The sequence below is a fragment of the Pezoporus occidentalis genome, unplaced genomic scaffold (genome assembly GCF_034315485.1).
Source record: "Pezoporus occidentalis ecotype Australia unplaced genomic scaffold, CSIRO_AGI_Poc_V1 ctg205, whole genome shotgun sequence".
Taxonomy (NCBI): Eukaryota; Metazoa; Chordata; class Aves; order Psittaciformes; family Psittacidae; genus Pezoporus; species Pezoporus occidentalis.
Window position 1 is genome coordinate 702,929 of NW_026913911.1, and position 22,783 is coordinate 725,711.

Sequence of the window (22,783 nt, forward strand, 5' to 3'; positions counted from 1 at the left end):
AAAGCCCCAAAGCTGTGCTGCAATGAGCAGGAGAAGCTTCAGGTGGGGTTGGGGATCCCAAGGGAGGAGCATTCACTGGTGGAGGCAATTGCCCATCCTCAGGTAGGCAATATCAAGGACATTCACCTGAGAATCATGATGTTGTGGAGAACTGGAAGAGCATTAGGCAGGGAAATAGGGAAGACCTGTCCAAACATGACAGCTTAGAAGCTGCTGCCCATCCTTCCTTGGACAGAATCATAGAATAGTTAGGGTTGGAAAGGACCTTAAGATCATCCAGTTCCAACCCCCCTGCCATGGGCAGGGACACCTCACACTAAACCATAGCACCCAAGGCTCTGTCCAACCTGGTCTTGAACACTGCCAGGGATGGAGCATTCACAACCTCCCTGGGCAACCCATTCCAGTGCCTCAGCACCCTCACAGGAAAGAATTTCCTCCTTAGATCCAATCTAAACCTCCCCTGTTTCAGTTTGAACCCGTTACCCCTTGTCCTGTCACTACAGTCCCTAATGAAGAGTCCCTCCCCAGCATCCCTATAGGCCCCCTTCAGATACTGGAATCTGCTCTGAGGTCTCCACGCAGCTTCTCTTCTCCAGGCTGAACAACCCCATCTTCCTCAGCCTGTCTTCATACAGGAGGTGCTCCAGCCCCTGATCATCCTCGTGGCCTCCTCTGGACTTGTTCCAACAGTTCCATGTCCTTTTTATGTTGAGGACACCAGAACTGCACACAATGCTCCAGGTGAGGTCTCACAAGAGCAGAGCAGAGGGGCAGGATCACCTCCTTCGCCCTGCTGGTCACGCTCCTTTGGATGCAGCCCAGGATACGGTTGCTTTCTGGTCTGTGAGCGCACACTGCAGCCGGTTCATGTTCATTTTCTCATCAACCAACACCCCCAAGTCCTTCTCCTTGGGTTGCTCTGAATCTCTTCCCTGCCCAACCTGTAGCTGTGCCTGGGATTGCTCCCACCCAGGTGTAGGACCTTGCACTTGGCATGGTTAAACTCCATGAGGTTGGCATCAGCCCACCTCACAAGTGTGTCGAGGTCCCTCTGGATGGCATTCCTTCCCTCCAGGGTATCAACCAAACCACACAGCATCGCTTATACTCCGCACAGCCCTGGGGCCATCACAGCTTCAGCTTTAAAAGGAGAGAGTAATGAAAACAATGCAAGTTCAGGTTCTTTCCAGGTCTACACATGGCCTGTTCCCTACTGTCAGTGGCTGGCTGGCCCTGCTGGGATAGTTTTGTTACTAGGACTGTGGATGGAAGAGAAACAGATCATAGAATCACAGAGTGGTTTGAGCTGAAAAGGACCTTAAGATCATCCTGCTCCAACCCCTGCCACAGGCAGGGACCCCTTCCACTGGAGCAGCTTGCTCCAAGCCCCTGTGTCCAACCTGGCCTTGAGCACTGCCAGGGATGGGGCAGCCACAGCTTCTCTGGGCACCCTGTGCCAGCGCCTCAGCACCCTCACAGGGGAGAGCTTCCTCCCTATCTCCAACCTGAACTTCCCCTGTTTCAGTTTGAACCCATCACCTCTTTTCCTATCACTGCATCCCCTAATGAAGAGTCCCTCCCCATCATCCTTGTAGCCCCCTTCAGACACCGCAAACTGCTCTGAGCCCTCCACGCAGCTTCTCTTCTCCATGCTGAACAGCCCCGATGTTCTCAGCCTTCCTCAGACGGGTGTTCCTTGCCCTGGATCAACAAGTGCCTGGGGCCACCAAGGCAGACGAAAGCAGGTCCTGCCACTTCACCGAGGACCGTAAGCGAGGAGCGTGTGTCTCTGCCCCCCCTCGAAGAGCCAGCAGACATCTGTAATGAATACAAACGACTGCCCCGTGCCCCGCCGGGGGGTCTTTAACACTTCACACGTCTTGGTGACGTTGAGTAATCATCTCCCCAAGCCTGCTCAGGCAGCCCCTCCATCCCACGGCGAGTGGCGCGGAGATGAATGACTGCCGAGGAGACATCAGCATCGCAACCATTTGTCATCCACTGCGTTGCTTAACCTTTCGTGAGCAAATCAGATTTCCCTGCCAGTGGCCCGGGCTCCGTACCTGCATTAAGTATTGCTGGGTCAGGGAGGGGCAGCCGTGATTTATGCCTTCTCCCTGCTAATCGGATTCTGGGGCAGGCAGATATTGATGGGCGCCTGCCTTTGATCCATGGCTCTCGTGAGCCTTCATTCAATTACTGCCCCACAGAATGCAATTAGCAGGGCTGTGAAGCCACGTGGGCCTCATAATCATGGTGCAGAGTGAAGATGAAGGGGGCTGTCACCAGAAGGAATGCCAACCCGGTCCCACCCGGGGATCAGATGCAGTGAGGTGTGTTGGGACAAAACACTGAGGAAGCATCAAGGAGGAAAGGAGAAAAGTCCTCTTTACCCCAAGCAGTCCTATCTTGCTTCTTCCCCATCAAACAGCATCACCACAATGCTCCCACAACCCTAGCTGCCATCTGGCTTGACCATCACGTATTAGAACAGGCTTCCCAGGAAAGTGGTGGAGTCACTGCCCCTGGAAGCGTTCACAAACCATGGAGATGAGGTCCTCAGTGCCATGGGTTAGTGGTGGCTTTGACAGTGCTGGGGAATGGTTGGACTTGATGATCTTAAAGGTCTTTTCCAACCTATTTGATTCTATGATCGTGACTGCTCTGCCACCGTGTTACTCCGTGCATGACCCAGCTTCACATCCCAAATTCGATTGCTCCACCTCCTGTGTCTTCCTGCTCGCATTTCTTCCCTTGTACGTAATGCTCTGTGCTCATTCTTCTTGGATTCCATCCAGTCTTCTTGCCAGGGGAGGTGCAATCCCTTCCCTAGGTGCTTCATCTCCCTCACCCTCCCTTATCATGGGTCGTGCTATCTCTGGGCTATCTGTTCCTCTCCCTTCTCATATTTGTTTATCTGCTCTAACAACCTCCTTCACCTGTGCTTCCTGGGCATGTGATGACAGATGTCTCTAGCAGCTTTCTTCCTCCACTCTTGCTTTAAACTCTTCAGTCCTGCAAACTTTGGTGGTCCTTCTGGTCCACTGTCCATCTGCCTACTTCTTCCCTGCTCTCAAGGGTGGGAAGAAGTTCCTTGAAGATGGCCATAACCTCATCCGCCTCACACAGTCTTCTCTATCCTGCCAGATCTGTTTCTGACCCACGGCAGAAGAAACCCTCCACACTGCAACCACATCACCGTTGATGGGATCGTGGTGATGTCAACTGGGATGAACTGAACAGCATGATGAGCAGAGTGAAGGCAGGAGGGTGAGAGCCGTTAGAGCAATGTGCAAGGTAATGCATCAAGCAAAGAGGCCTTCACCTTAAAATGGCCAGTGAGAAGAAAGACCTGAATGAGAGAGTCATGACCTACAACAAAGCAATTCTGTCTTAGCACTGAAAGAGGGTGTTCAGTATCTAGTGAGACATTTCCAGGTGAGACAGTGAAGCATTAATGCCCATGTATGTGTTAGTCTTGGTAGCTACTTGTCCCCCCTGTTGACAGAAGGGCTCAGATGGAACCATGGATGGGAGATGGGAACATGGATGGGAAATGGCAACCAGAAAACAGATGGAGACAGGGAGTCTTTAGACTCCTAAGCAGGGAAAACCCCAGCTGATTTCTCTCTACACGTATCAAAAGAGACAACACCAAGGAGGGTGAAAGAGCTAATAAAGTTGAACAAGAGCTGATGCAAAAGCAAGTGCAAACTGGTCTCAGACAAACACTGGTGGGATATGGAACATGGGACAGAGACTTTTAGGTATCTGAGAAGTGAGATGCTGGAATGGCTTCCCAACAGGCACCCAGGAACAAATTCCTCACTTGTTCAAAGAGGGGATTTAAACATGACTGATACCAGTTTAACACCACAGGACCTAATGGAATCAACCCAATACCTCCAAGAAGGCAGAGGCTTCAAGATCTGATGTGAGCCCACTTTGGGCAGTCTTCCCCTTCTTGTCTGCAGGGACCTACATCTGACCTAAGTCAACCTTTGCAGCCAGTGAAGAGAAGGGAATGTCTGGGCCACCATTATCTGGTGTTCAACCCATTGTGGGTTTGGTTGGGAAGGTTTTGGCTCTCCTGCAGTCTCCTGCCTGCAGCCACCACCCAGACTCAGGGTTCAGCCATCACCCAACAAGGTTTTCTTTCTTCTTGCATTTGCTGTAGCTGTTTCCCAAGGAGTTGAATCCCAAACCCACACGCAACCACAAGCAGGGAGGGTTTTTTCCTCCTTATTTTCTTCGAGGCAGGCCAGACAAATACTTTTCAACAGATATTCCTGAGCATTTATTTCCTCCTGTCTCTGTCCCTTCTTGCCTTCACCTTGATTTACCTCTTAACCTCCTTCCTTGATGAGATTGGCTGAGGTTGCAGGAAAGTGAAGTTGTCAGATAAGCCTGTCTCCAGCCCATGGGATTTTCCTCCTTAAGGAAGTCAGCTTCAGCAGCCCCAGGAATGGAGCTGCCATGGGACACAATAAGGGCTTGGGACTGGAAGGTGACTGCATCAAGATGTGGGTTTGCTGTCTCGTCATACACGTACAGGATGGTCATCACCCTCAGTACAGATCTTCATGGTGTCACCCTAGAAAGGAGTCACAGAGTGGGAACTGAGTGGTGAGAAACTGTTGGACCAGTCCTAGTAGTGACAGTGTCAACCAGGATGAACATAAGCCCACAGTGTCCTTACGAGCACATCAAACCATGCTCTGGGAACTGTGTTCAGCTTGGACAGTAAGAAGGTCATCACTGGGAGAGTGATACAGCCCTGAGACAGGCCATGGAGAGGTGGGGGATGCCCATCCTTGGAGGTTTTGCAAGACTTGATCCCATGAAGCCACAGTCACCCTGATCTAGTGTTAGGAATGGTCCCACTTTGAGCAGGAGACTGGCCTAGAGACCTCCAGAGGTCCTGTCCCACAGGAGAGGGCTGGAGCACCTCTAGGTCCAAGCATGTTAAGGTCCTGCAGACCCCACAGCTCAATACTGATGGCAACAACCCAACCAGACTTGCCATTGGCCTCCATCCCATCTGTGCAGGAAACACAAGGCAACAAACCACTGCATGGAGGGGTTAGATCCCAGTGCAGAAACAGCGCCCTGCAGAAGACATGAAAATGGCAAACTTTGAAAGATGAGAAAACAAGGCATGGACAACCCACAGCAGCAACCCAAGAGCTCAGGGCAAGCTCCCTGCATCTACCCAGGGACACGGCATCAGGCCAGGGTGTGAGCAGAGATGTGGGGCTGCATCTCAGCCCTTTGGCTGCGCTGTCCCAGCTTGCTCCTCATCAGAGATGCCTGGGCATGTCCCTGGGGAGCGTTGGCACAGAGACAGCCAAGGGGTTCTGAGGTGCCACTCTGCTGTGGTGAGGTTTGGCCCTGCTTTGGGCACTGATTTAGGTGCAGGCAGAGCCCTGCCACACTATAGCACCTGGTTTTGTGTGTATCATTGCTCAGCACTGCAGTATCCCATAAGGATGCTGCACATAAGGATGTGGAGCTGTTGGAGCAAGACCAGAGGAGGCCATGGAGATGCTGTGAGGGCTGGAGCAGCTCTGCTCTGGAGCCAGGCTGAGAGAGCTGGGCTGGGGCAGCCTGGACAAGAGAAGGCTCCTGAAGGGGAGACCTGAGAGCAGCTCCAGTGCCTAAAGGGGCTGCAGGAAAGCTGGAGAGGGGCTTGGGACAAGGGATGTAGGGACAGGCCAAGGGGAATGGCTTGAACCTGCCCGAGGGGAGACTGAGATGAGCTCTTAGGCAGAAGCTCTTCCCTGGGAGGGTGCTGAGGCGCTGGCACAGGGTGCCCAGAGAAGCTGTGGCTGCCCCATCCCTGGCAGTGCTCAAGGCCAGGTTGGACACAGGGGCTTGGAGCAAGCTGCTCTAGTGGAAGGGGTCCCTGCCCGTGGCAGGGGTTGGAGCTGGATGAGCTTTAAGGTCCCTTCCAACCCAAACCACTCTGTGATTCTATGATCCTACACCCATGCCCCAAGACATACCTGTGCCTGCAGCTCACTGATCCACTGGCTGTTTGGTCTGAGGAGATCTCTGCCCACCAGAGCCCTGTGGTGCTGGACCACATCTCAGCACCATGGATGCTGCAGAACATCTCTGGCTTTCCTGCCCGGCAATGCACCTACCTTGTAGCACAGTGCTAAGCCTGGAAGCCTGGAACATCCTGTCTGCTCTTAGCACACCTTGGCACTTGAAACACAGCACGCCAAGGGAACAAGGCTAATGTTAAAGTCCTTAACTTTGCCCAGAGCTGCCCTGTGCATTTTTGGGATCCCACCAGGACCTGCTGTCAGAGGAGATGGCACTTTGCCCTCTGTTCATGATTGCCATTATCAGATAGTACCCAAGAATATCCTGAAGTGGACAGATTACATTGGGCAGGTTCCCATCCTCCTTTTATCCTCTTCTGTGCATGTGCAGACACCCCTGGCAGAGGTTTAGATAGAAACAAGCACCAGGGAGCACTTTTCCTCCCCACTGCACTGAATTAACAAGCAGGATACCCTGTCCCTGAACGTGATGCAAACCAAAAAGGATAAATAGCTTAAAAAGGGGTTTTAGAGTAATTCATGGACTACAATCCATCCAGGACCCTTCTACGCAGCTGCTGCTTTCCAGGTGGGAGTCTCCAAGCCCAGGAACATTCCCTAAATCCTTCACTCCTACACATGGAACCACATCATCTCCCTGAGCCCTTCCACCAAACCTCCCCATGAAGGTGCCATGGGGTACCAAGTTACATACTACACCAAGATGTATGCATCTTACAGAAACCAAAGCCTACTGCACGTTCAGTGCCAGGGCTGGGAGGTATTTGGGGAATCCAATATCCTAATGCAGTTTAGGGCCAGAAAACAAGCCAAACCAACGTGCTAACAGAACCATGGGGTTGCAAAGGATGGTAAACACCATGAAAGAGAATAAGGAATGGGAGCAGGGAGAAAGATTTCCCATAGAAAGCTAATGCAGCGCCCTCTTTGCCTTGATTTACTCCTAGTACCTCTGTGCTGCCCTCCAAAGCCTTAATTCCTATTTGGGATTACTCTCCCCATCTACAAACCTCAATGTAATCAATGACAGCAAGGCAGCTGCTGCTTCAACTCCAGCCTTGGGTTTAACCATGCTTGTTGATGGCAGAAACCAAGTAAAATAGTCACCAAAGTAGGCAAAACTTGGCTTTAAATCACCAAGAGCAACACAACATGGGGTGGGAGCCAGCACTCATCAAGGGGTCATCTCCCCATGGGACAATGGGTAAACCTGGATGTTCCAGCAGCAAGTCTTCGCTGGTTGTGCCACAAAGGTGTTGAATTTTGTCTTTTATGGGGTTTAGGGTGTTTGTCTGGCACGGTGAAGGCAAAGGCAGCGATGCAGACAGGCACAGGCACTTACTTAAACAGTTATATGCTGTATTGTTTAATAGAAGTTACAATGGGATAAATGTACAGTCAAAATCAACATGCTAATTTCTAACGCAATTTAACCTGTAAACCATGCAGTCCATGTTTTCATCAGTCCATCTCTTTTCTTTCTTCTTTTATTCAGTAGCTCTGCTAGTGAGTTTTAAGGAAAAAAAAAAGTTCCCTTTAAAGTTAAACCTAATTTACTAAATTTTCCCCTTATTGTGCAACGACTTGTGCAAAAAAAGCTGTTTTCACCACATTAGTTTACAAAATCACGTCCTTTTCCCCCCAGAAAAAAAAACCAACCGAGAAAAGGCAACACAAGCAGCCAGTGGAGTGGGAGGGATGGGGATGGGAGTGTTGTCGTGTCAAAGTGAAACCAGAGGGATGCGCCAAGGCGGAATGCAACTCAGTGCAAACTGGGTTGCGGGAGCCCGACGCTGAGCTGCCTGTTGGGGTTTTGGGGTGATGCTCCCCAACTGGAGGAGCTGTGGGTGGGATGGATGCTTGCTCTGGTTAAAACTCCCTCAGCAAGAGAGGGGCTTGAGAGCAGAGCAGGAGCTTTGGAGGGAAGTTAACCAACCATTCCCCAGGTCAGTGCTGAGCTCCCCCCTCTCCATCCGGTGTTTTCAGGGTGAATCCCACCCAGAGCACTGTATTTGGGTTGCTCCCCTCCAACACACTCAGTTGACAGCAGAGACAGGCCCATCTTGGAGTCATTTGCAATGAGATTTATTTGTGAGCCGTGCTCCCATTGAGCTTCCCATCAGCATGATCGACATGAGTTGCGCTGGTGGGGACACACATGGGGTCTGTGGGCACCATGGAGTCACAGGAAATGGGGCACAGAGACCCCAGCAGCCCCACAGCATCCCGCTGGGGCATGGATTTGATGCTCCAAACCACCTGATGGTACAAAAGAGCACCAAACCGAACCCAGAATGAAAGGGAAAAGAAAACAGAGGTGTGGTGGAGAGGTAGGAAGCAACCAAGGGCAAAGATTTCTCTGCCTGGGGTTTGAACACCAGTTTGAAGGGATGCTGAAGGGACACCTACCACAAACCTCCCTCACCTGCCACTTCCCATCATCATACTTTGGGACTGGGTAATTCATTTTACCCTAAAACCAACTTCAATGCAGGAGGTGCCAACAGCAGCCGATGCCATCAGCGTGGCCGTGGCTCCATCTCTGCCTCCCAGCATCTTGCAACCAGTGTGGGGCCAGCGTGCAAACACCAACGCCTTCTGCCCAAACATCCCTTTCTCATAGCAGCACAAAAGGAGCCGATTTTGAAGGAAAGAAAAAACAAACCAGCCCCTCGAACAAAGCATCAGCCAGTTTCTCCCTCCCTATCCCCATCAGAGCCTGGAGCTGTGGTTGGATGTAGAACAAAGTGCAAAATTGCCAAGAGCATCTGACTTGAACTCCAGCCCTAGGAATAAAAATGACATGAAATGAAGTAAAATAAAACAAAGCCCAGACAATATCTCCTCCTCTCTCTCTCACACATTGGTGTCTAACAGAGGCCATTCCCCTCGTGGATAGGTCCAGTTTGGGCTGCACATTAGCACTTTAGAGACCTGTAACATTATTCCCAACCCCTGAAGACTTATAAAGAAGGTAAGATGTACAGATACTCCTCAGGAAGCCAAAACTGGTCTTCTTGTGTTATTTCCTTCTTTTTTTCCCCACTGGTGCTGAGCTATGTTTGCTGGGTTGGGGAAAAGGTAGGGGAGAAACCAATCTTTTCTACAGCCAATGCATACAAAAACCCTAAGGAAGGTTCAAAGTATGTACAGGAGGTGTTAATAGCAGCATTATTGGGTTTGGGGGCTGGAAATCTTCAATCATAGCAGCGGGTTCTGCCTCTGTTTCTTACCCCCCTTACAAATTTATAGGAACAACCTTTCCCTCATAAGCAATACCATCCGTATCGGAGGATACCAATCATTAGTAAGAGATTTAGAGGGGATTTGAAACGTCTTCCAGGGCTTTTGCAGCAATCTGTTTAAAAGATTAATTTTATTTTGAAGGGATGGAACTGCATCTCTCAGAACAAAAAGTTAATGAGGACCAGAGCACCAAAATGCCATTTTTCATCCCGGGCTGTGACTTGCGGTTAGGCGCTTGACCTCCCGAAATCAGAAACTCGCTGAATGTCTCCCTTGGCCGAGTTTGACTTTCCCAGCAGCAAGTCCTGAGCGCCAGAAGCCGGTTTGCAGGATCCCAATCCCGGCCTCTCCAAGCAGAGCTGAAAGGAAATCCATCCCCGTCAGGCATGGCAATGCTGGGTCGCTCCTCTTTCAACTCAAGCTTGATGGGGACGGGACAGGGAGCCCAGATGTGGGCTGGGGAAGGCTGGGGGACGTCTGTAGCATCTGAAGAAAGGTCTTGCCCTGAGACTCGGCTGCTTTGGGGTTTTTATGCTTTGGGGTTTTGTGCATTACCTTATACCATTACCTATTGCATTACCTTACACCATTACCTATTGCATTACCTCGTGCAATGCAATATAGGGGTCAACCTTTGGGGGGAAAGAATGGAGTTTCAAGGCAGTGGCAACACAAAGCCCCTTTGCTGTGTTTCAGGGACCAGAGGTGATGCTTGCCCTCTTCTCTTCATCCCACACGTAATACAGAGGAGAGAAAAACCACCCAGGCTGCAAAGCCCCTGCCTCAACTGTCAGCAAAGGCAGCAGCTGACAAAAGGGATTAAAACCTGTGATTGACAGTCTATCCTCCCACTAATAACACCTGGGAATGCCAGAGTGCCTTAGCCGTCATGCTGATGCTCAGTGATGCCAGCATCCATAGCAGCTTGATTCTGAAGGATTTTAAAGTGCTTGTTACTGTCTAACAGCCCTTAACTGAAGTGCCCTGTGGGTTGAAGCTTCCACTGGTACTGTCACCATCGGATAGCTGGGATTTTGGTTTGGTCTCCGTGCTCAGGGTAGCTCAGGGCTGGTGCTTGAACCAGCTGATTCCACCTGCTTTTGCACCTCCTTCACACTCTTGTCCCCATGTCTCTCCCATGGTGGCACCGTGGGATGGGGAGGAGGAACAGAAGTGCCCCACGGTCCTGCAGCCTGTGGGACAAGTCTTGGTTGAAGGGCTCAGAGCTCTCCTATTGCTGCCACGACCATAAGAACCTGTCTCCTTCCTTCCCCCAGCAATTTGGCAAGGAAGAGTTTCCTTTTCCATCGGAGTCTGAAAAGCCAGGCAATATTTCCTTCTTGGTTGTGTGGAATTTGGGGTGCCAAGCTTGAGCTGGGATGCTCTGGGACTCATAGGTCAAGCCCACAGGCTGGTTCATGCCCTGGTCCAGCATTTTGGAGAGCAGGAAAGAGGTTGCCAGCAGGGAATGGACTGAGTTCATTCCACTGAAAGCCTTTGCTGGGTCATATGTAGATGTGTCTATGAAGATGATTCCATTTCTGGCCACACAAACACCAACTTTCAGCTGCTTCTTTTTTCCTCCATCCTTCTTACATGTACTTCAAAGAGGTGTTAAGAAGAAAGTAAAGTCTGATCACCCCCTAAAAACAAGGAACCAAAAGGCCAGGTTTGATTCTTCCCTCTTACTAATGAAAATAATCCCTTGTTCCTCATGGCTGGAGACTGCTGGGACAGGAGAACAGCTCCAGAAGGTCATTGCTGACAACGTTCCCATTTACTTCCAGGGTTAAGTAACACGTACCCTTATCAAAAAGAAAACAACAAAAAGGTATTGCTGAGGAACAAGGAGAGAAGATAAAGCACCATCCCCTTTGTGCATCCAGAACTGGAGTGTTGGACTTGCTCCCCAGGTAAGAAACACACAGCAAAAGGGGCAAGTGGTCAGCAAGGGACTGAATGCACCAAGGAAGTGCTGCTGCCATCTCCAAATGCCATATAGGGATGTTTGAACAAGTTCTGCCTCTCCATAACTTCAGGACTATGTGCTGAGGGAGGGGAAGGAGAAGGAACCTTGTTCCACAGGTCAGGAAAGCAAAACCCTCCACTTCCAGAAAGGTTTGAGGGCTGAGCACCCACTGCCTTCAAATAAGGGTAGGAAACAGGCACAGCTCACACCTGGCTGAAGCAGCACTTGCAGGGCTGTGACATACAGCAGGAAGATTCAGTTCCCTTTAACATCATTTGGGAGGTGGGAAAACTGGCTCGGGATAAGCTTTCACCTGCAGTAATTAGAGTCAAGAGGGTAATGAGAAGATAAGGGCTAAAGTCCCCTCTCTCTGTAACCTGAACCCTGGGATTAAAGTCCTGTTGGTAACAATACCATCCTCCTCAAAGGCTGTCTTGATTTGAGTGGAGGACGTTTGGGCACCTTCAGAGCAGAGAGGGATTTTGTCCATAGGCACTTCTGAGTTGGGGAGAAGTGAGTGATGCTGCTCCGTGGGGTATCTCCTGCTGCATCTCTGCTTTGGGGACCTCCAAGAGGTTCCTGCTTGGTGTCCTGGCCACTGGTGAGTTTCCAGGACTGCTCCTCGCATGGCACAAACCAGAGTGCTTGTGGGAAGCAGAGGGTCTTCACCCCATTGGACTGTGTCAGGAGGAGAGGGAAGATAGGACATCAGCATGAAAAAGAGGTGCAAAGAGAGGAAAAAATCCCTGAATGGAGTGCCCTGGACATGGGGAGAGCCCCGTCTGCCTTTGCACGGTCCCTGCTGAGCATCACTCCTTTCCTGCAACCCAAACGTGCTGGATGTGAGCAGCACCAGACCAGTGCTGGAGGACACACTGCCAGATTACCTTCTGGCTCTCCCTTTCCAAATCTGATTAAGAAGGCAGATCTCAAAGCCTTTCTACATTTAGTGCAGGTCCAAAAGACAGTGGCAAGTCCTAGAGGTGGAGCTCAGGGGGTGGCTATGCCTATTACAGAGAGGGCTGCAGCTCCAGTGATCTGTAGCATAAGGTGGAAACCAGCCCTTGGAGGAAAAAAAAAGAGGAGAGAAGTTGGGAAATCAGTTTGCCTCTTTCCCTAAACCCAGTACACAAGCTGGCAAGACACACTAATGGGTGACCCTCTTTCTAAACGTGCTCCTTTTACCGGAGCCCATGAGGAGAACCTGAAACCACGACTCCTCCCTACATTTCTTGTTTTCATTTGTTCTGCAACTGAATAAGTTAACAAAAGGAAGTCAGAATGGTTCTTTCAATTTGGCTTCTATAAAAAAAAAAAAAAAAGGAAAACAGTCTGGGTGTGAACTTGCCTCTCAGGCTTCAGGATTTACCATCACTTTATAAACCCCTGAAAATAGGAGTTTATAACAGGAGACTCCTGACACCACCTCCACGAGCAGTGCTGCCTGTCTGCCCCGGGATTGTTTAACAAGGAACATTTTGTCATCAAGGGTGGGTTTCATCAATACTATACAGGTGAATAAAAAAATACATATATTCTCTTTGAACAAGAATCCCAAGTCCAGGCATGTGGAAGGCTGCGGTGCAGGGACCGGCGTGGGCAGGAGGTCCCCAAGTCCCTCACGAGTGATGGCTGTTGATGAGGCTGCGCAGCTGCTTGGCCACGGTGTCGATCAGCTTCTGCTTGTCCCTCTCGTTTTTCCGAAACTGGGCAAAAACGTTGTTTTTTCTGCTCGTGTCCTTCATCCTGCATAGAGCAGAAACATGTTATGGATGGCACAGGAAGAGCTGCTCAACGTCGCACCCAAGCCCCACGAAGGAATTCCATGTGCAGTGCCCACAGAGCACTGACAGAGAGAGGAGGTGACTGCACCCACAGGCTCTACCCCAACTCTTCTCATGTATTCGTATAAACATGGGCATACCAAGCCACGTGCAGGCTTTGTATTTATGCTTTAAACCCCACAGATCCCTACCAATGTCACCATTGGGTCTACTTCTAAGGCTAAATTTCATGAAACCCTAAAGCCTCTTGTCCTCCCCTTCCAAACAGTCTTTCACAGAATCATGGAATCAACCAGGTTGGAAAAGACCTTTAAGATCCAGTCCAACCATTAACCCAGCACTGCCAAGGCCACCACTGCCCCACGGCACTGAGGCCTCGTCTCCATGGTGTGTGAACACTTGCAGGGACGGTGCCTGCAGCCCTGCCCTGGGCAGCCTGTTCCAATGCCTGAGCACCCTCTGGGGCAGGAATTGTTCCTCAGCTCCATCTAAACCTGCCCTGGGGCAGCTTGAGGCCGGTTCCTCTTGTCCCATCCCTTGTTCCTTGGGAGCAGAGCCCAGCCCCTCCTGGCTCCATCCTCCTGTCAGGCACTTGTAGGGAGCCATCAGGTCCCCCCTGAGCCTTCTCTTCTCCACACTGAACCCCCCAGGTCCCTCAGCCCTTCCCCATCACACTTGTGCTCCAGGCCCTGCACCAGCTCCGCTGCCCTTCTCTGGCCCTGCTCCAGCACCTCAATGTCTCACTTGTATTTCTCTTTGCTAGATCCCCATGTCACATTCTGAAACGGGAAATTATAACATTGGAGTATTATGGGAAATTAAAAAATTAGCATTGGATCCACAGCATTAAGGCTTCTTATTTGACATGATGCATTGCATGCGGACAGGAGATGTAGGTTTTGGGGCGGCTGGAAAGGTTTGGAGTTGTGAACTGAAAATATTATACAGTGTTACAGAATATAATTCATTTTAAAGGAAGGGATCCAGCACAGGTTTCCTCAATTTAAAAATCTTCTTGAGATTTATATTCTTTAAATTACATTTTACAGAATCATAGAATCCCAGAATGGTTTGTGTTGGAAGGGACCTTAAAGCTCATCCACTTCCAACCCCTGCCACAGGCAGGGACCCCTTCCACTAGAGCAGCTTGCTCCAAGCCCCTGTGTCCAACCTGGCCTTGAACACTGCCAGGGATGGGACATTTAATATGTGAATCAGCGCCCTGCTCTCCACAGGACCTCCAAAAAGCCAGAGAGAAGAAGAGCAGGGGGTAGGATGGGACCTGAAGATGAAGCTGCTGCAGCTCCATCCCCCTCTGCCATGCAAAGCTGGGGGTTCATGCATGCTTGTGTTCACAGATGAATATTTGGGGCGGGGGGGCAGGTCTCAGTGCACGCTGCAAGCATGAGCTTTATGCAGACAGGGCACGTGCTGGGAAGGGAAATCACCCCACAACGGTCAATCCTTCAACAGTTGAAGGTATCAGGCTCCTAATACCCAACCTGCTGGTTCCCAGCCGGCACCGCTCTTGTATAATACCCTAATTTGTAAATGATTTTCTTGGTAAATCAGATCTGGCAGAAGCTGATGGCTTTGGACGAGTCACGTCAGCCTGAGTTTTCAGCTTTGGGGATCTAAATGAAGCATTAAAGTGACTGGGACACGGCGCTGATAGTCCTGGGAAGCTGGCACTTCATCAAACCAGGGGGTTTTCAGTTAACGGAGCAAAAGCAAACTTCTTGAAACTTACTTAACCAATTTAAACAAAAAAACAAATTAAGTTTTTTCATGCTTCAATCTTCATAAAAAAAGGGCCAAAGGGAATCTGAAATGTTCCCAAAAACATCCAGCTTGGAACGGGAAACAAGGATAACAACTTCATCCGAAAGGCTAATTTGCTAAAGTTGTAAGTGCCCAAAGACACAGGATTACAACCAAGCTGCCTTCCCAACAGTAACAAGATAGCTTGGAGCACTTTTATTCACCAAAGTAAGTACTATTTTAATTTCTCTACTTTTTTAAGCAACGCAGGTTTCCGGCTGCTCCTCTGCAAGAACCAGGGAGTGATGCTCCAATGGAAAGCAGTGTCTTTGAGTCTCACAGGATACAGGTGTCCCAGTACCCTCAATTTTGGACATAACCATCCTCCCATGGGACACCTTAGGCAGTGCTGTACAGCTCCAGCAGGTCTCAGATCACTTTACCAGGAGGGTTGAGAGCTCTGCTTCCACTTCACAGCCCACACGGGGACATCAGAGGTGCTGAGAGTAAACTTGTACCTTCAGAAACCTCCACCCAGTGCTGTACCCATTGCTCTCCATCACTGCCCACTGCAGTTACCCCCAGGTAACGCATGGGGAATTCACAGCAGAGCATCCTCTGCCATAAGAGCCCTTTCTCTCATCCTGGGCATCCTCGGAGCCATCTCTGATCCCATGGGATCTGTTCAGGTCCATGAAATGTTTTTGAAGTAACACGTGTTGTATGTAAGAAAACCTTCTTTGAATTATTAGAAAGGCTCTGCATGGATAAAGCTGCTGGATCAGGAAGAAAAAGCATTATGGTTGGAGCACTGATCCCCTAACAAACTCACATAGGTGGGCCTGTTAAAGTGGAGATGAGTGTCTGGGAGGGACAGGAGCTGCTGGTATCTTCAGAGAGAGCATGAAGGCAGAGGTACTAAGCTATTAAGTATTATTAATGAATTAAGTTGCCTACAGGACACACAGTCCTGCAGAATCTGGGCTGTGCTATGCCAGGGACCTGGCAGCATTGGGAGCTGCTGCATCCCTGTGGAAAGCTGAGCTTGCAGATGTGCTTGAGGAGACCACACCAGTTCTGGTCCTGCCATCACCGCCCTGCAGATGACACTGAGCCAATGCAATGTGGTTGGTATTAAAGGTTTTCAGAGACACCAGCCTATTTCTTTCCCAGCATTTAGCTATAGGAAGCACCCTAATCAAGTGGTGCATCCAGACACCAAGACTATCAGGTTGGAAAGAGGGTGCAATGCTTTTGAGCAGCTCTTTGGAGAATTGAGACTTTAATTTCTTTAAGTGTGTTCCTGCAGTGCCCTGGGACAACCAAGCCTGGGTTTGTAACACGGTCTGTATGTATTAGTGCAAGGATTAAGAGGAAGGGAAAAAGAGAGAGCTCAGTGCTGTCCCCACCCCTGTCAACAAACACCACCTTCAATAAAGCCAAGCTTTGTTTAAATTAATCTATAAGGGAAAAAAAGCAACGGAGTAAAAGCTCCTCTTTTAGCTCTAATTAGTGCATTTGAGACGATAAAGTTACCGGTGAGAACCGTTCCAAAGACAGCTTGCATTTAGATCATTTAGTGCTCCATTTAAATCAAACAATAAAGTCACTGCAAGGTGAGGGTAAAAGCCCAAGCAAGCAGCATACTTACACTCGTGATATCCTATGGGAGATGTGTGATTAGGAAAAGAGATAATGATGAAAACAGGTTACAAAATGAACCAGTGGATCAGCATTTCACATCGCCTCGTGGGCAAAGCTTGGCTGCTATGGAGAGGGATGGGGAAGGCTCAGGTGGACGTGCCTGAAGCTATGGCTGGGTCAATGCACAGTGTCTGGGGTGCTGGAGCTGGTGGATGATGCACAGAAGATTCCCCAAAGGGCCTAAAGCCCAAGCAGGGAGAGGGCAGAGTATGCAGGCAATGATGCTGTGCCGGTGATGGCACGCCACAAGGATGCAGGAGATGCAAGTGCTAACCTGGTGGGTAACTCTGGGAAGCAAATGGAATACCTTCAAATGAGATCCCTTTTGGGGAGAAGGCTGGCAAGCCAAACTGGGGTTTGTGGCTTTTTAACACCAATGCATGGGTGCTGCATGCTTAAATAATGCCTGGGAAAAATGGCCAGGAGCATGCAGCTGCCCTCCTGCTGTCCTAGTGGCACCCCACAAGCTGCCACATCACCCAGCTCACTGCCTGCTTCCCATTCCCTGGCTCTTCTAACTGCTTCATGTCCAAGTTCTCTGATTTTTGATAGCTCTTTATGTTACCATTTTACTGGCAGCTCTGAGTATATCTCAAGCTTTTGCATTATGGATGTTGAGTTGTGAATATGTTGTGAACAACACAGGATATTACACAACACATAAATACATATATAAAACCAACGTTATGATGTACAGAAGTGCTTTACACACAGCAACTACTGTAGTTCAGTCCCTGTGTACCATAGTGGTAATATCTAGATGTCATAAGTTGCTGTGAAATTACTTAGTCACCTCTGCAAGAGGAGGTGGCTCAGTTACATGGATCATAACTACTACAGATGCACCTCCAAAGCTGGGAAGCACTCCAAGGGCGGCTGGTGCTCCCAATGAGAGCCTGAAAGTCCACCAAAGAAAGGGTTATCTGGGCTACCTCCTACCAGGTGACTGCTGGCACTTCTCTCCCACCTGCTAGAGGGGTTACAAGTGAAGCAAATCATACAGTCATGGAATGGTTTGTGCTGAAGGGACCTTAAAGCTCCTCCAGCTCCAACCCCTGCCACGGGCAGGGACCCCTTCCACTGGAGCAGCTTGCTCCAAGCCCCTGTGTCCAACCTGGCCTTGAGCACTGCCAGGGATGGGGCAGCCACAGCTTCTCTGGGCACCCTGTGCCAGCGCCTCAGCACCCTCACAGGGAAGAGCTTCTGCCTAAGAGCTCATCTCAGTCTCCCCTCTGGCAGGTTAAAGCCATTCCCCTTGGCCTGTCCCTACAGACCCTTGTCCAAAGTCCCTCTCCAGCTTTCCTGCAGCCCCTTTAGGCACTGGAGCTGCTCTAAGGTTTCTCTGGAGCCTTCTCTTCTCCAGGCTGAACAATTCTGGAACAAATCCTCCTCTTTGGGTCTGCAGCGAACTCATGGACTTTCCCTCCTTGCTGCTGGCTCGCAGGAGTGGCACCAGCCACCTCACAGGAAGTCAACACATTTCAATCCAAACCCTGGAATTCTGGTTAGTGGGATAAACCAGCATGTTTCTATTCGAGTTCCCCTTGTCCACCCAGAGGTGAAACCTTTGCTCCCTGCAGCACCACGATGGAACACGCTGCCAAAATCCACACTTGCTCAAAGCAAGATGGGGCTAAGATTATCCCGGTTATCCAGACCCACACTCACTTTTCCAGCAGGACAAGGGCTGTCGTTGGGTTCACACGAAGATACTTGCACGTGGGTTGCCCGTAGTCAGCCAAATACGTCGACCAGTCCCACTGGATGAACAGATCCAAGAGCTGGAGCAGAAAAAACACACAGATGGAAGATTTATAAAGCTGGTCAAAGAGCGGATGGTTGAGCTAAAAGCTGACCCTGGACAGGATGAATTAACCACAACAAATGGGTTTTAGTCTTTATTAATTCATTTAATACTATCTGCTAATATCTGTCTATTAACATATTCTTATTTAATCATTAATTTATTACTATTTAATGTCAATTTATGTATGGCTGTATTAATTTAGCTATAGTGCACCCCTGCCACTTTATCTCTATTTTTGGGGTGAACTATCAGTACAGAGGATAGGAGGACCAAGATACCTCAAGGAGATGGGTGGCAAAGACATCCTGATGCTCTCAGCTATAGCAGGATGACAATTTTGGGGTTAAAGTCATTGAAAATTTCTTGCGGCCCCAAATGGCCTCCAGCACCATCTGAACCATGCCACAGGGATTTCTCATCAGGCTTGGTCCACTTCAACAGCTTTCAAGTGCTTTGTAAGCAGCTCTAACAATGATGAGAGCTCCCTAGGGAGGTTTGGGACCCATTCAGGAGCTCAGTGGTTTATTGGGTGAACACAGCTACCAGAGACCAGGAATCCCAGGTGGTTTCCAGACGTTTGTAAGAGAAACCACCAGCCCCTGGCAGTAGGGGAAGGATTAATTCAGCCCTCCATCACAGCCCGTGCTCCACACCTGAAGTCTTTCACCTCCACAAAGGACTCCCTGAGTGACCCATCACTCTCAGCTGATCCAGTTGAGGGACGAACAAGCTACAGCCCAGGTTTCCTGTACGCCCTCCTCCACCCCACCTTTTGCATCTTTGTTTTCCTTAAAACCCAAACAGGAGCTCTCATGTTGAAGAAGTCCCTGCTCCCTGCAGGGGGCTGCACTAAATGAGCTTTAAAGGCCCCTTCCAGCCGAAACTGTTCTATGATTCTATGTCTTTCCCACACGAGGACCTCCTTACCCCTAAGAGGACTGGCCTCTCCATCGCCCCTGAGAGCACAGCTGAAGATGCATGGGATGCAGCCTGCTTCTCCATCATCTAAAACAGGTTAATTAAGAGCGGCTGCATTCCCCCCCTGCTCCAACCTTCTGCCTTGGAGAGCTGCTGTGACCTCTCTATTGCAGGACAGGCTGCCAAGCATGTGGACATCTTCATCGCTCCCAGCACCCACCACTGAAGCCCGGAGAAGGACCATCCCGCAGCCAAGCGGGGACCATAGAGGGCTCATTGTACCCGCGTCTCCATGGTTTTCCTGGAAGCTCCAGCACTGTTTAACAACACATCCTGCCCCGCCAAGAAGGGGATTTAGCTCCTCCAAGACCTCAAGGTACAAAACAAAAATGTGCAACAAGATTCTTTTTGACTATGTAGGTCAGGGCAAAGAAAAGAAGCTGTCAGGAACAATCCCATGGGCTGGCGGGGGGGACGGATTAGCCGGGACCTAAGAGGGCTTTTCCAGCCTGCGGTCCTGAGCGGCTTTGTATGGCGGGTCCATTGTGTTAACTACAAACCCGAGCTGAACATCATTGGCGGGAGGTTTTTCCAATGGGCACCTTCAAGAGACAACCTTAAATATGATTTCACAGGCTCTTTTCAGACAGCACAGCGGGGCCCAAACTCTTCTATCGGGCTTTGCTGGCTGCTGGGGCAAGTTGCATGGTTGAACAGGCTAAAGCGGATCCCCCCCAACGCACCAAAGTCCTTTTGCTGGTGGCCCTGGAGGGATGAACGTGCCTCTAGCAACCCATAAACAAAGCAGCACGAGTTACTGCACAGAAAGTGCATGGCCGGGCCATGGAAGGGCCAGGTAGCCATTCATAGGGAGTAGAAATAAAGCCCCAGGAATAAGGGACTAAGGAAGAAGCAAATGCAAAGGGGAAGATTAGAAGTAGGTTAGGGGGAGGTGGAATTAAAAGCACTGGGAGGTGTCATAAAGGAGGCTGAGGGGGACAACATTGGCTTGGGGAAGGCTCAGCAGATGAATAAGGAAAGGGCCTAGAGAAACCTCCCATGAATGTCTTTCAGAAGAGCGTGGCTAATGCAGCATGGGGAGCTGTTTAAGAAGAACTTGGATGAACAGCTCAGCCCTTGCCCTCCAGCTTGGGAGCCTGAGCCAATGCTTGCCATTCTCACCAGGGCAAGGTGAAAAGTGAACGGTTCTTAGGCCAACAGCCATCCCCATCCCACAGCCTTCCTACAGCTGAGCTCCAATTCGGTTCAGCTCAGCCAGGTTGAAGCAATGCAGCTCTTCTGCACACGGGAATGTACAAGGCCAGGTTGGACACAGGGGCTTGGAGCAAGCTGCTCTAGTGGAAGGTGTCCCTGCCCATGGCAGGGGTTGGAGCTGGAGGAGCTTTAAGGTCCCTTCCAACACAAACCAGTCTGGGATTCTATGATTTTACTCTCATCCATCAAGCCATTCATGTAGCTTCAGTTGCATTCCTGGCTGCAAGAGTACAATAATCACATCTGAGAGAAACCCAGTGATATGGGGATGTTGGTCAAGAGCCAGCTGAACATGAGCAGCTTGTGCCCAGGCAGCCAAGAAGGCATCAGCATCCTGGCCTGGATCAGCACCAGTGCGGCAGCAGGGCCAGGGCAGGGATTGTGCCCCTGCACTGGGCACTGGTGAGGCTGCACCTCGAATCCTGTGTTCAGTTCTGGGGCCCTCACTACAGGAGACACCTTGAGGTGCTGGAGCGGGGCCAGAGAAGGGCACTGGAGCTGGTGCAGGGCCTGGAGCCCAAGTGTGATGGGGAAGGGCTGAGGGACCTGGGGGGTTCAGTGTGGAGAAGAGAAGGCTCAGGGGGGACCTGATGGCTCCCTACAAGTGCCTGACAGGAGGATGGAGCCAGGAGGGGCTGGGCTCTGCTCCCAAGGAACAAGGGATGGGACAAGAGGAACCGGCCTCAAGCTGCCCCAGGGCAGGTTTAGATGGAGCTGAGGAACAATTCCTGCCCCAGAGGGTGCTCAGGCATTGGAACAGGCTGCCCAGGGCAGGGCTGCAGGCACCGTCCCTGGAGGTATTTAAAAAGGTGTAGATGTGGCCCCTAGCGACATGGTTTAGTGGTGGCCTTGGCAGTGCTGGATCAACAGCTGGGCTCGATGACCTCAAAGGTCTTTTCCAACCTAAATGATCTTGTGAGTCTAAATAAGCCCCATCCTAAATGTGCTCCCAACCTGGGCTGGACCTTCCCCAGGCACTGGGAGACCCAGACTCCCCCCGGCCAGCTCACGACAGTGATGGATAGCCTGTGTATTTTACAACTGCTTGCTCACATCCATCTTGCTGGCGAGGCAGGTCTGAGGATAGCCGGGGCCAGCACCTTTGCCCCTGGCTGCCGTGTGGCACAGGGCATCGCCGGCGCTCCCAGGGCTCTGCCGCAGGTCATGTACCAGAGGAGAAGAGGTCTTGCGAGGAGGAAGCCCGATGGCTCAGAGCAAGCTGCCTCGAAGCGATTTATCTGTCACATAAATGTGGTTTTATTGGTTTTACTGTTTAAACTTTTCACCTCTGCTGCTAAATGTGAATGACTGGGGGGGGGGGGAAGAGAAAGGAAAAACCCGCCTGCACCGCGGCGCTGGGCTGCAGCGGGTCTGCCAGGGGAGTTTCCAAATAAAATATGCAAATACCATTAATTCCTCAAACTGGAGTCTCCTTTTCAAGGCTATAAATCAAACTCGACAGCATATACACTGGGGGGAAAGGAAAAGAAGAGGGAGAGGAAAAAAAAAAGAGCAGCTTTTAGCGTGATGATGTGAAAGTGGAATAAGCTCAGAAGCTGCAGACGTGCTGTGTGTGCTGTGCAGGGCTACGACCCTGCAGCTTCCCAGGGTGGGAGAAGCATCTTGCTGCAGGAGTGGGGAGAGGTTCTCTGGAGTTCTTAGAAACTAACAGTAATTTACATCACAACTCATGCATTAATCATAGAACCCCAGCCTGCTTTGTGGTCAAGGGACCTTAAAGCTCCTCCAGCTCCAAGCCCTGCCACGGGCAGGGACCCCTTCCACTAGAGCAGCTTGCTCCAAGCCCCTGTGTCCAACCTGGCCTTGGACACTGCCAGGGATGGGGCAGCCACAGCTTCTCTGGGCACCCTGTGCCAGCGCCTCAGCACCCTCCCAGGGAAGAGCTTCTGCCTAAGAGCTCATCTCAGTGTCCCCTCTGGCAGGTTCAAGCCATTCCCCTTGGCCTGGCCCTGCAGGCCCTTGTCCCAAGCCCCTCTCCAGCTTTCCTGCAGCCCCTTTAGGCACTGGAGCTGCTCTATGGTCTCCTGGAGCCTTTCCCTCTCCAGGCTGAAAACCCCTGCACCCTTGGCCTGTCTCCAGAGCAGAGGTTCACACATATAGTAACAAAAATGAAAAAATGGAGAATGGTTTGAATATGCTACAGAAAGATACCCCAAACCCTATGCTTTTATACATAGACATGAACTTTAACTCAAATGGGGATTCAAGAGGTGGCAACACTGGG

General features: G+C 50.5%; 1 protein-coding gene across 6 annotated transcripts in view; it reads right to left on the reverse strand.

The window, feature by feature from the left end:
* Positions 1-12,804: 12,804 nt before the first annotated feature.
* The window catches only part of EXOC6B (exocyst complex component 6B), a 293,471-nt gene continuing 283,492 nt past the window's right edge, over positions 12,805-22,783 (reverse strand). For 4 of the 6 annotated variants that reach the window (XM_062618884.1, XM_062618887.1, XM_062618883.1 and 1 more), the window contains 2 exons: positions 18,207-18,319; positions 12,805-13,035 (listed from right to left, as the gene is read on the reverse strand). In XM_062618884.1, the coding sequence (XP_062474868.1) occupies positions 12,909-13,035; positions 18,207-18,319 (240 nt within the window). In that variant the 3' untranslated portion in view covers positions 12,805-12,908. Of the gene's footprint in view, positions 13,036-16,485; positions 17,334-18,206; positions 18,320-22,783 lie in introns of those variants that run through there. The other 2 variants (XR_009964821.1, XR_009964822.1) reach the window with 2 other exon arrangements.